Here is a 12,191-nt window from a genome sequence, read left to right as displayed (position 1 = left end):
CGAAGAAGGGCTAACACCTGAAACGACAAGCTGTTCAGCCTGGCTGACGTTAGAACAACTTTGGAGATTCGTGTATCTAACCTGGCCCCTATGAATTCAAAGGCTTGAGTGGGGCACAGGCAGGATTTCTGCTCGTTCACTGAGATGCCTAGGTTGTGGGCCAGAGACAGAGCATAATCTCTCGCCGCACAGAGCTGATGCCTGTTGGTAGCGGTGAGGAGCCAGTCGTCTAGGTAAGGGAAGACCTGAATGCCCTAGAGTCTCAGGTGGGCTGCAACCACTGCCATGACCTTGGTGAACACTCTGGGGGCTGAGGTGAGGCCGAATGGAAGAACCCTGAATTGATAATGACTGGCCCCGAGCCGGAAGCGGAGGAACCTCCTGGATCGTCTGTCCATTAATATGTGGTAATATGCATCCTTGAGGTCTAGCGAGCACATCCAGTCGTTCTCCCGCAGCAGGGGGAGAATTGATTGGAGAGTGACCATCCGGAACTTTTCCTTGGGTATGAACAGGTTTAGGGCGGAAAGGTCTAAGATGGGTCTGAGGTCCCCCGTTTTCTTTGGCACCAAAAAGAACCTGGAGTAATAACCCAATCCGGACTGGTCTGGGGGGACGGGCTGGATGGCTCTTTTTCTTAGCAGCTTTGAAATCTCCAAAGCCGCTGCCTCCCTTTGATCGGGTAGGACATCGGGGAGACGTCTGGGTTTGGGGGAAGGTTTATGAATAGAATGGAGTAACCTCTGGATATGATCCGGAGCACCCATCAATCTGTTGTAAGGGACTCCCAGTTTGACAGGTGCTCTGACAATCTCCCCCCGACTGCCTCCAGAGAGGGACAGTTGGGCAAGCCCTCAGGGCTGTTGCGCAGGTCTGTCCGAGAAAGGTTCTCTAGACCCAAAATTACGCAGCCCCCCTCTGCTTCTGGGCCGGCGTCCACCTTGTCCTCCTCTGCCGCTAGGGGACGAGTGGTCCGCAGCAGAATGGGATTGCTGAGACTTACGGAACCACAGCTTCTTTTGTCCCCTCTGATTCCTGGAGAAGGATCTTTGGGGATTAGAGAAGCGGACTCCGACGGCAGACAGCGTCTTCCCGTCCTTTTCACTTTGGACCAGCATGTCGCAAACAGTTTTGCCAAACAAGGCAGAACCATCAAAAGGGGCGTTCGCGAAGGACGCCTTGAAGGGGTCCATGAAGTCGCACAGACGGAGCCAGGAGAGACGTTGCAAGACGACCCCAGCTCCGCTAGCTCTAGCGGCTCCCTCCGTTGCATGGGAGAGAAGCTGCATAGATGTATTGGAGATGGATTTTAGAGTGGCCATTCGAGTCTCAAAAACCTTTTTGTCTGGGACCGACATGGACTCCAGGGGGGCTGCAGCGTATTCTTTAATCAAGTCTCGCTGTAGCCTAATGGTATGTGCCATATAGTTCAGCACCCTTATGGAAAAGGTTGCTGAAGCAAACATCCGCTTCCCAATCCGGTCAAGCGCTCGAGATTCCTTATCTGGCGGGTGAACTGAAGAACTCTCCTGCGCAAGTTCTTTCTTGGTGGCCGCCGCCACCAACATAGCATCAACGGGGGTTCCTTTGGCCCAAGATGGTCTATCTGTGGGTGGGCTGAGGACTTTATCGGGGCGCCTAGGGATTGGCTCCACGGTGTCAGGCTCCTTCCAAGCCCTGGTGGTAATTAAGTCCACCAGGGGGTCGGCCGGAGGGGACACCCAGGAGGTAGATGGGCCTGCCCCAAAGGCCTCCAGGAACACGGACTCATCAAGGGAGGGCTTTTGGGCTGACCACCCCCCTCTGATATGCAGCATTTCCATGATGTCTCCAAAGGAGACATCTTCAGGGGGTGACCTTGGGGAACCCTCCGTATCATCTAAGTCTGTGTCTGTGGTAATGGACTTGGGGGAGTCCAGGTGCCTCCTTTTGCACCCATGTTTCCGAGGGACCTCCTCGGTGGGACTGTCCGAAGAGGGCTCGTCCACGGGTGGTTGTTCCTCCACGGGAACCAGCTGGAGGGCTTGGGCAGGCTGTCCAGATGGACGGATGATGGAAGACAGACCCTCATACAGTGGGGGTACGGGTGGATCTGAAGCCCGGGTCGGGGATCTGGAGGACCTCGACAGTACCCTCTCCACTACCTCGAAAGCCGAAGGAGAGCCATTCTCGCCAGCCTCTGAGAGCAACCTCTTCGGATCCGAGGAAGGGATCGGGGTCGGAGCCGATGCAGTCGGCGCCGAGGCAGAGGTGTGCTCCGATGCCAACAGTGCCAAAGACACAGCAACTCCCACGGATCCGACGCTCGGGTCCGACAAGCTCGAAGGTATAGTCGGCGTCGAAGAGACCACCGCTATCGGTGCCGACAATTCCCCGGGTCCGAAAGGGCCTGGATCCGATGACTCCGAGACCCGAAAACGAGTCGGAGAAGGAGTGATCGGGGAAAATATGGGGGCTGCACTCCCCCCCAGAGGGGGGGGGAGGCAAGAGCATCCCCATCTGCATTTGGGTCTGTAAGAACCGACGCATCATCCGATCCATATCCGCTTCGGAGATGCTTCGGGTTGACCTAGATGAAGTAGTAGAGGCGGGCCGGGAGGGCCGCCTCGAAAATCTCGAGGGAGACCTATCCTCCTCCTCCGGCGAAAAACAGGGCGAACGGCACCGAGAGGAGGGGGATCCGGAGACCCTCGAGGGAGATTTAAGTAGCTTTGCTGGCGGAGCCGAAGGATGAGATTCGGCCCGCCTTTTGTGGGACTTATGTCCATCCTTATCCTTGTGCCTCTTCTCTCTAAGGGAAGAGACACTAGTTTCCCCAGAGCTCAAACCCGATGAGGGAGGTTGAGTCCCGGGTAGAGCTAAGGGGATAGACGGCGCCGAAGCTGCCGGAGCCCGAACGGGAGAGGAAGAAGAAGCCGACTCCTGGGGGAGCTTTCCCGCCAGGATCAGCTTGTTCTTCCTATCCCGAAGTGCCCGGGGGTTAAAGGCCGCGCAGATTTGGCAGGCCTCTGACAAATGGGCTGCCCCCAGGCACAAAACGCACTGAGTGTGGCCATCAGCTGGAGAAAGCTTGTGGCCACACTCAGTACATTTGGAAAAAATGGCCTTAGGCCCTTCTGACATCATTCACACACACACCCAAACACTAGGAGGGGGAGGGGGGGGGAAATGAAGATAAACTAGTAATAAATTTAACAAAAAAGGGACCAAAACTAGCGCAAGAAGCAGTGAAAGGGAACTAACACACACACAACAACAACTTTGAATGTAAATTTGGTTCAAAAACCAGCAATGATCTCACCCAGCCAGGAGCTCTTCACAAGGAAGCTTCTTCAGCCGCGGCAAAAAACGATCTGAGGTAATGTGGTTGGTAGTAGGGGATTATGGGTAGGGGGGAGGAGCTAGGAGCTCGAATCTTGGAGCTTGAAAAGCTGTCGGATCCGACACCCACAGGTTGCAGATCAAATGAAGTAACTACTTCAGATGTCATGTTCTGGATTCACCACTGTTTGGAGCAAGCAGAAGTGAAGAGGAATATAAGGAGAAGCTGATATGAGTGACAGCTGGAACGGGAAGGCTCATGATAGATTTTGAGGAAATACTACCTCATGGAGATGGTGCTAGGGCCCTGTAATGTACTGTCTGCCAGCAATTCAACGTACATTATTAGAATAAGTCAAACTGCTTGCAACATTGTTAAAAAAAAGCTGGTAAAACATGTATACTCTTCTTATTATGTCTTCATAGATGTGTTTCAGTGTTGCCAGCAGGATTTCCTTGCAAAAAAATCCTCTCAGTTTTGCTATTTTCAGATGAGTACTACAACTACGACTCTTTACTTAGAAATAGGTAGTGCAGGGCCTACAAAATACAGAGGGGGCTGTTAAAATGATAGCTATGTTTAATAAATTTATTAAACGGTTAAGCTCACTGGACATAAGTGTCTCTTTTCAGGGGTGACCTAGAGGTACAGTCTGGTCAAGTGACTTGCTCAGAGATACACAGCAGGTAAATTAAGGTGTAATGAATCAAATCCTATAACTCTGATTAAAAGAAGTAGCTTGTTAACAGCCTGGAGCCTTAATTCTCTGTGTTGACAGTATTTTAAGGAAAGAATTAACAATTATGACATAAAACGTAAATATTTTTGTGCTATACAAACTTTTTCTGTACTGGCACATAAGCCATATTATTTTCTACAGCATGCAAAAGGGAGTAGGTCATTATCTAACCCCCCAAAAAGGTTTGTTAGATGATGCCCTCTTCTTTTTTATTAATATGGGCTTACCTCTGTGTTTATTTAAGAGGTTACTTACATACAAGGACTAAATGAAGATGGTGGAAGGTAGGATATTTTGGACTATTTTTTTCTTATAATTACAAGTGTTAGCATACTTTTTACATCAGTTTTCATGAACAATGCTCGTTAGTTGACAAGTTGCATCATTATAAATTAGACAAATACAAACTTAAAAAATGGTCTTAAAATATTATTCTACTGTTCATTTCATTGGTAAAATACACTTCTATTTTGTAATTCTCATAAGAAAACACACAAAGAAAAATCTCTAGTTGTGCCCAACAGATGCTGGAAACTGAACGAATTATGAAATTACAAACTACTGTAAATATTCCAGCCATATGTTTCAAACTAATTTCTTCAGCTGTGCAGCCTTGTGTTCTTAATCTTGAATATATACTTAACATTTATAAATCATTTGGTATCATCTGCTATTCAAATTAACGCAAAACTAATTTGGAAAAAAGTCAGTTATTCTACCAGTATCCTAGCTTCTGAAAGGAGGTGATTTGATAGCATGCCAAATAGTCATTATCTGGTCACTTAGGCAGCACTCATACTTATCTGTACAGCAGTCATTTTTCCAACTCCAACATGGCAGGCATTCATGAACTTGGCTTATATTTATGAGTGCTTGTTGAAATTCTGAGAACTATAGTACAAATTAAAGAAAGGCATACTAATTTTGAAACTGTGGTTCTGTGCTATATTCTCCTACTTCAGCATATCATGTTCTCAGACATATCAGGGCATTGGAGTACACAGAAGTCTCCTACAAAATGCTTAAAAGCTGCAACACTGATGTTTGGAATTTACTGTTATTTGTTGGAATCTCACTTTAATTATCAAAGTGTCAGGGCTTGGAGAATCATGTTTCGTACTAATGTCTTTCGGCTTTTCCCGGTTAGGGGTCGCCACAGAGGAACTCCGGTCCGCTAATTATTGGTAGTAGATTTTTACTTACTGGGTAACCAGCCTTGACGCACAACCTTCAACGAAGGCATGCCCCATTCACGTATGCCTCCACACAGAAGACGCTCTAGCTGAGAATCGAACAGGACAACGTTTTGCTATGAGGCGTCAACGCTACCGCAGCACCACCACCGCAGTCTAATCATGTTTCGTACTAATACAGAGCCCATATTTATACAGAGCAGATGTATGATCAAGCACACTTTACACCAGCACAATAACTGTAGAATAGAAGAATAACAAATTCAGCCAGAGCTGTAGTTAGGTCAGGAAGTACCCTGAGGAATCGCCCAATCCAATCAGCTCCTCCCAAAACTAATGCTGAAAAAAAAGTCTTCCAGAGCTGAAGAACTCCCCCCACAAAAAAAAAAAAAAAAAAAATCGGATTGCACCAAGATCCTACGCACACTGAAAAAATAATTTAAATGTTTATGATTTCATAATGAACTGCTTAAATAAGAACGCTGCTGCACTCATGTCTATCTGCCCAAACACCACTCACTTGTAGTGACCGACTGACACAACTTCTGAAAATGCCATTAAATGCCATTGCAGTCTGTATCAGTTTGCATCTGGGATGATCAGCACCTTCACATTGCCATAGCTACAAAGCTAAGTTCTGCAGTTCAGGGTACCTCAATGGCCAAATCTGCTACAGTTTTACCTAAAAATGGAACTGGATTCACATTGCAATCAATACTCAATCTCTTAGCCAAGAGTCTGACATTGAAATGCACTCTGAAACAAGACACCAGCTTGTGACCTACATTTACAGCCTAAAGCTCAGTGATAATCAAATGACCATCTTATACTCATATAAAACCAGTCCACAGTATTGGAGTGGACTGTGGTTTGCGATTTGCATTACTTCACCAAGATATGCCTCATAGGGAGCATTTCGAGTTTAAAGCATTCAATCATGCTTCAGATATCACAAGAAAATCCACCTGTGGTGGGTCTGGGAATACAATTACAAATCTTTCTTTTTTTTTTTTAAAATTACTTCTTATCCCACATTTTTCACTGAGCTGGCAGGAGCTCCATCAGAACCAAAAGCCAAGCTGACATTACAGAACCTACCAACTATGTTTCACCCTCTCTGCTGCCACAGATATCTGTTCTCATGGGTGGGCATCATCTAACTATGGCTGTTTCCATCGACAGGATGATTATCTTTACCATGGACATGCTTGTAAACTGTGATGTGCATAGTGACTACAGTAGTGCAGAACCTTCTGCATATATTTACCAGTGTGAACACCTATACTACCAAGGACATAGGTTCTCCAGGTAGAACAAAAGCAGTGTATGTGTGACTGTGTATGTGAGTATCCATGTTTGCCTGTATAGGGTGGGAGACTGCAATTACTCTATAGGACAGGGCAAGTCCCCTTCATCTTCCCCATTTTGTGCCCCCCCTTGAGTGAAGCATAAGAACTCATGCTCAAAAATACACATGCACATTGTCAACACAATGCAAAGTATGAGGTTCAGTGTGTCTGATGACCTCTGTAACAATGTAGTAGTTATTATTAAGAATTTAAGAATTTTGCCAATTAAAGTGTTACATGTACAGACTACATATTATTAAGGAAATGTTTCTTGCTCCTCAGCTTTCACAAGTAGATCCAACAGATCCAGATTTTCAAAGCTGAGTGACTTATGTGTAAATAGTAAGAATAAAACTGTGTGTTGCAGTAATGCACTGCATAACCCTGAGGTGCATGTCAATAAGCAGAGTAATAAACAAACACACTACTATTTGATGTCCTGCTCTCTAGCTGTTCATAAGTCGTTCCTTGGAGCTGAATGGCATGAAGTTTTAAAAAAAAGTGTGTGGTGTGATCATTTTCTTAAAGTACAGTTGTCCAAAGGAACTAATAACCTGAAAATGAAAACATGTTCAGATGGAAGGTAGGGAACATGATAAGCCACAATGAGAAATTCACTTATGCATAAAGAATTTACTGTAGGGAGGAAAACATTTCAGTTTCTGTAAAAGTAAATGCCAAAGGGCAGGCTGATATTCACAGACTGAAATTAATACTCTATTTGGGAGGTGGGCAGAAGCATTTACTTAGGGAAGAGAGTCTTGAGGATTTCATGCCAAAGCTAGCATCAACTCTTTTCTGAATGCCCAGGAACAGTCATGAATGGATGTGAGGACTAATTTCCAAGTGGTAGCCTTACTAATCTCCCGACAGCCTAGCTACAGTAGTAGATTTATTATTCCATCTGGCAGAGTAAGCCTCAATTCCTGAATGCACATACTTACCAATTACTAAATAATACGATACACTGAGCAATTTGCCTGGACATAAATGCTTGAATATAGGCCATGGCAGAAGACTGGAGTCTAAAGATAAAAACTACTGAGAGTACCCTCCCTGAAATCTACAATCCTTGCAATAATTAAATGCCCTTATAATACATAGAAACTGCAACCTTCTCTTACTCCAGAAGGAACATTTTACAATTAACCAGAGCAAAAATAATGACAGTAGGACAAAGATGAAAAACCATGGTGGCTTAGTGTATAGGTTCCTGGATGCCAGAATAAATGGATAAAAAGTGAATGCTGTACAGAAAATATGAAAACAGACACCAGTAAGGAAAAGTATTACTATTTATTATTATTAGGTACTGGAATGTTATTGGGTGGACATGGACTTTCCTGTTCTGGTAGTGAAAAACAAACTACTGGTGGAGAAATTAATGTCAAAAAGTGCACTGTATGTACACCTTTCCGAGTTCTCTCTCAAATATTGTCAGCTCATATACGGAAACGTTCTATGATGTAGAACTTTGAAAGAAAGTGAGAAAAATTCATGTAGTTTCTGGAAAGAAAGGGAAGAAAGCCAAATTTCCTTGAAGGATGCAAGATGTTTCCTTCATTTTCTAACGTATCTTTTATACTTTACTAGAAAAAACACTATGCAAATAAAATACAAAGATACATGTGAATATCTGACAAAATGCTGCCTATAGGAACTACAAATTTTTAAAACAGAAATATGGTTGTATGCTGCATTTGTTATAAATACATCAGTTTAAGAAATATTTGTCATAACTGTAATTATAAATTTAATGATAAAAATGATTCAATAACTACCAAGATCAATAGAAAATTCATGAAGATCATTGTTCATTTTGTGTTACTGCAATTAAAGTACTTGGAAGAACATCTCAATGTGAACACAGGTACATCCATTACTAATAAATGGACATAAATATACGCTAAAGCAGAGATTTACACTTGGAAAATAATAAAAGTAACAGAAAATGGGCAGAATTCTTCACAATCAATTAACTAGAATAAGAAACATAATCTGAGGTAAGCAGAACTAGGTATCACTTGTGGTCAACAGTCTATAATTTGCTATACAGTCTACAGTAACATAATGACATATACCTGTCTTACACTTGTACATTTACTACTAACAGTTTTGAGGGATATGAGTGCAAACACCAGACTATCCCAAAGTTTACAAAACTCTCAGAGGTCACTGATTATTAGGGATGCCCCAGTTTTTGATCAAATGTATGCATGTGCCTTTCCACCAAAAAAATTTGATTCTCTGACAGGAAAGAAGCAAATGTTATAAGCAAAAAGTTGCAGACATTATAGTAAAAGACATATTCTAAAATGCATTCTAATGCAAACTGTATTTCTTTGTCAATATTCTAACTGACCAACATCAACATTTAGAAAGCATTACAGATTTATGGCTTTGGCCATGCCCCTGATCCTTAAGGTAACTGACTCACAGCTACATCCTGAGGGGATAAACTGTTAATCGTATTAAAATATATCTGCATCCTGTCAATGTTAGAAATAACAGAACTTATAAAATGTGAGCTGCAGACACAACAGCCAGAAGACAGGGAAGTGGGCATCTGGCTTTAAAGTAGTAAAACACAAGCTCTTTCTTTGAAAGTGTAAGAGAGAACAAGTGAAACCAGCTTTTTTATTGGAAAGGAAATAAAGTGTAGCTGGTCACTAAAACTTTCTTCTAATGTGAGGTACTTCTATTGTAAGTGCTCTTTAAAAGACAAGTAATATGTAATATTTAACATGTCCATCATTGCAATACAGCTAAGGTACTGTTCTGACAGAATACACAAAAGATCAAAACACCACGACAATGATATGCACACCAGTTCTGCTGTGATTGTAATTAAAAATAAAGTGGACAGATCAGTGGCAAACAATGGCACTCTTTGCATCTGGAATCCCCAGTTTCTTGTCTTCAATGAATATATTCAGATTGCTTCTTCATCACTCATGTCCCAAATCTAGAATATACATAAATAAATCATTAAGTAATTTACTAACATGCATACATAACTGCATTTAGAACACCTCTTATTTTGTTCAAAACAACAGTAATATTTCAACCATTACCCAATTTCTACTTCATAACAGTTTGCACTTTCACTTATTTGTAAACATTTTAATTAAATTCACATACCAAAGGGTGTTTGTTTTGTTGACGTACAGTTACAAAGTACTCATAAATGTTGTTTTACATTTTGTTAAAAAGGGAATTGCATTTCAGGCTTACTGAGGATATAGTGAATTATCCATGTCACTGAAAAGTACAAACTGATGCTGCAGAGTAGGGGAGTTGCAGATTCAGGCATCACTTAACCCTAACAGAATGTCATTCCCTCACTGCTGTCCTGATTTATTAGAAATACAGGGAATAGAGGATGGGGAACTTACATAAAGAGAATGAGAGTGACTTGAGGTGACCCTTAGTCCCCAACAAAGACAGACAAGCTTGAGAGTTCAAAGTGACCAAGGGATGTTGAATCAGCATTAGCACTGCAATTTACATATAGTTATATATCTTCCTTAAGCTAAAATCTGTGGATAAGATACTAAAAAGATATACAATTTAAATTTAATTTTGTTTTAAATGCTTTTGTTTATAGACTTCAATAAATGGACCATGAAGCTTTTTAATCATGACCTTAACCAAAGGCAAAACTATATACATTACATACAAGTTGTTAAACCAAGCTGAATCTATAAATATCACGAAAATAGGACTTCCAAGGTGGCTGCACACTGTGTACCAGCTTAGTTTCAGTTCTCCTAGTGTGAAAACAGAAACTCAGAAGAGAGAGCCAATAAACGTGGTCATTCTGGTTAAATGTACTACCTGGATGCCAGCAAAAAGCAGTGCAACCTCCAGCTTTGCTGCAAAATGTGAATTACAGTAACATACAGGTAAAATAAGTCAAATGTACTCAGAACTGATTAAAATAAATGAAACACTGAATTAGTATATCAACTCTGATAAAAGGCTGGAAAAATGGAAGAAGTTTTAGACATTCAGATGAGTTGATAAAACTGCAAAAATCAGAGGTTGAAATGAAGAAAAGGCTGGCTAAATATGAGACTGCTCAAAAAGGAAATGCTTCAAAAAATAATCGGATTAGAGGGCTGAGCATGTAGGGGAACACCTGAGATTTTCTGATGTATTAGAGACATTGGAAGGAACAGAGTGTATTAATTTTATGAAAGCATCTGTTTGGTATTCCACAGCAGGAGTTGTTAACTGAAAGGGCACATAGTGTACATACTCCAAAACTGGCCATGACAAAGCAACCTAGACCATTAATAGTAAAGATGTAATCCTACCAGAAAAAAGCGTTGATTCTGACAAAACTATGGCAGAAGGACAGAGTCCTAACAGTGGGAGACAATAGAGTGTTTGTGGAACATGATTAATCACTGAACACAAAGCAGAAAAGGAGTATACTTATTCCGCCAATTAGGGAAAGTCAAGAATCAGGCATGAGATTCAAGCTGCTGTTATCCAGCACTTTTCAGAATATTCTTTCCTGAAGGGTTAACATCATTTTTTGATGCATATCATGCTATAGAGGAAATACAATTGTTTGTCCAACAAAAAGTGAGCTATGAAACAGAAGACAATTCTGCTTCTTGTTCATCTGGTAATAAAGTACATAGAGGAACTATGCCAGTAAAACCTTTTCCAATGTTTCAAATAAAAATGCTTGCGAGACACAAAAAATCACAAGAGTTAATTAGAAGAACAGGGAGATGGAGATCAACAGGAAGAAAACCAGCAACTCAGAAACTGATAAATAAATGTGGAATTACAAAACATTAATTATATTTGTGAAACATGACAGAACAAGAAAACCTGGACATACTGGACTTTTTTGACTTTGTTAAACTTGTAGGGGACTCCAAAACATATGCCCTACTTCATACCATTAACAGTTGGGAGAAAAGAAAGGAAGGGATTAACTGTAAGTAAAGCAACATTTTATTCTTAACAGTACTATTTTATAATGCATGACATAATCTGCATGCTATAAAAATAAAACTATCAATTATTTTGAGTGTAATAGGGATACACTAATAAACAGGTGCCCCTATTTTTCCCTTCTTTCTTTCTTTCTTGTTCAGTTTTAAGAAATGTAGGCACTGCAGTGTAAAAAAGTAAACTATGGTCAAAAGAACATGATACAAGAAAAAACAATGTACTTTTCCTTACTCTTGTGTAGGGGAATGACTAGATTAAGGCCCTTGGCTTGATCTAATAACATGTTTTAAGGGGGAGCAAACAAATAAAAAAGAACACTGACTATAATAAAAGGTTTCCCAGTAACAAATAAATGAGTGCTTATAGAGGCAACTGTGATCTGGTTCTCATGTCTCCATGGAGACAATCTGATAAGGAGCAATAAAAACAGAATACTTCTTTATTTAAATGCCTAAGAGATAATTATTTTCTGAAGGCATTCAGGTGGTTTCCCAATCTGGGAGAGGAATAAAGACAAGACAAAAACAGACATCACTTAGTAGAACCACAGGCTGTACCATGCATCTTATAGGTTAATCCAGGTCTTGAGTGTGGCTGTCAGTCTGGGACAATTG

The 12,191-nt window shown here is 41.6% G+C and overlaps 1 protein-coding gene across 2 annotated transcripts in view; it reads right to left on the bottom strand.

The window, feature by feature from the left end:
- Window positions 1-7,880: 7,880 nt before the first annotated feature.
- Window positions 7,881-12,191, bottom strand: part of ATG7 (autophagy related 7) — a 2,350,184-nt gene continuing 2,345,873 nt past the window's right edge. For both annotated transcript variants that reach the window (XM_044078060.1, XM_044078061.1), the window contains exon 19: window positions 7,881-9,568. In XM_044078060.1, coding sequence (XP_043933995.1) covers window positions 9,536-9,568 — 33 coding nt within the window. In that variant the 3' untranslated portion in view covers window positions 7,881-9,535. The remainder of the gene's footprint in view (window positions 9,569-12,191) is intronic.

Source organism: Protopterus annectens, chromosome 7.part0, assembly GCF_019279795.1.
Source record: "Protopterus annectens isolate FY-2018-M chromosome 7.part0, PAN1.0, whole genome shotgun sequence".
Lineage (NCBI taxonomy): Eukaryota > Metazoa > Chordata > Ceratodontiformes > Protopteridae > Protopterus > Protopterus annectens.
Note: the sequence above shows the minus strand (reverse complement) of the source record. Positions and strands in the feature narration are given on the sequence as shown.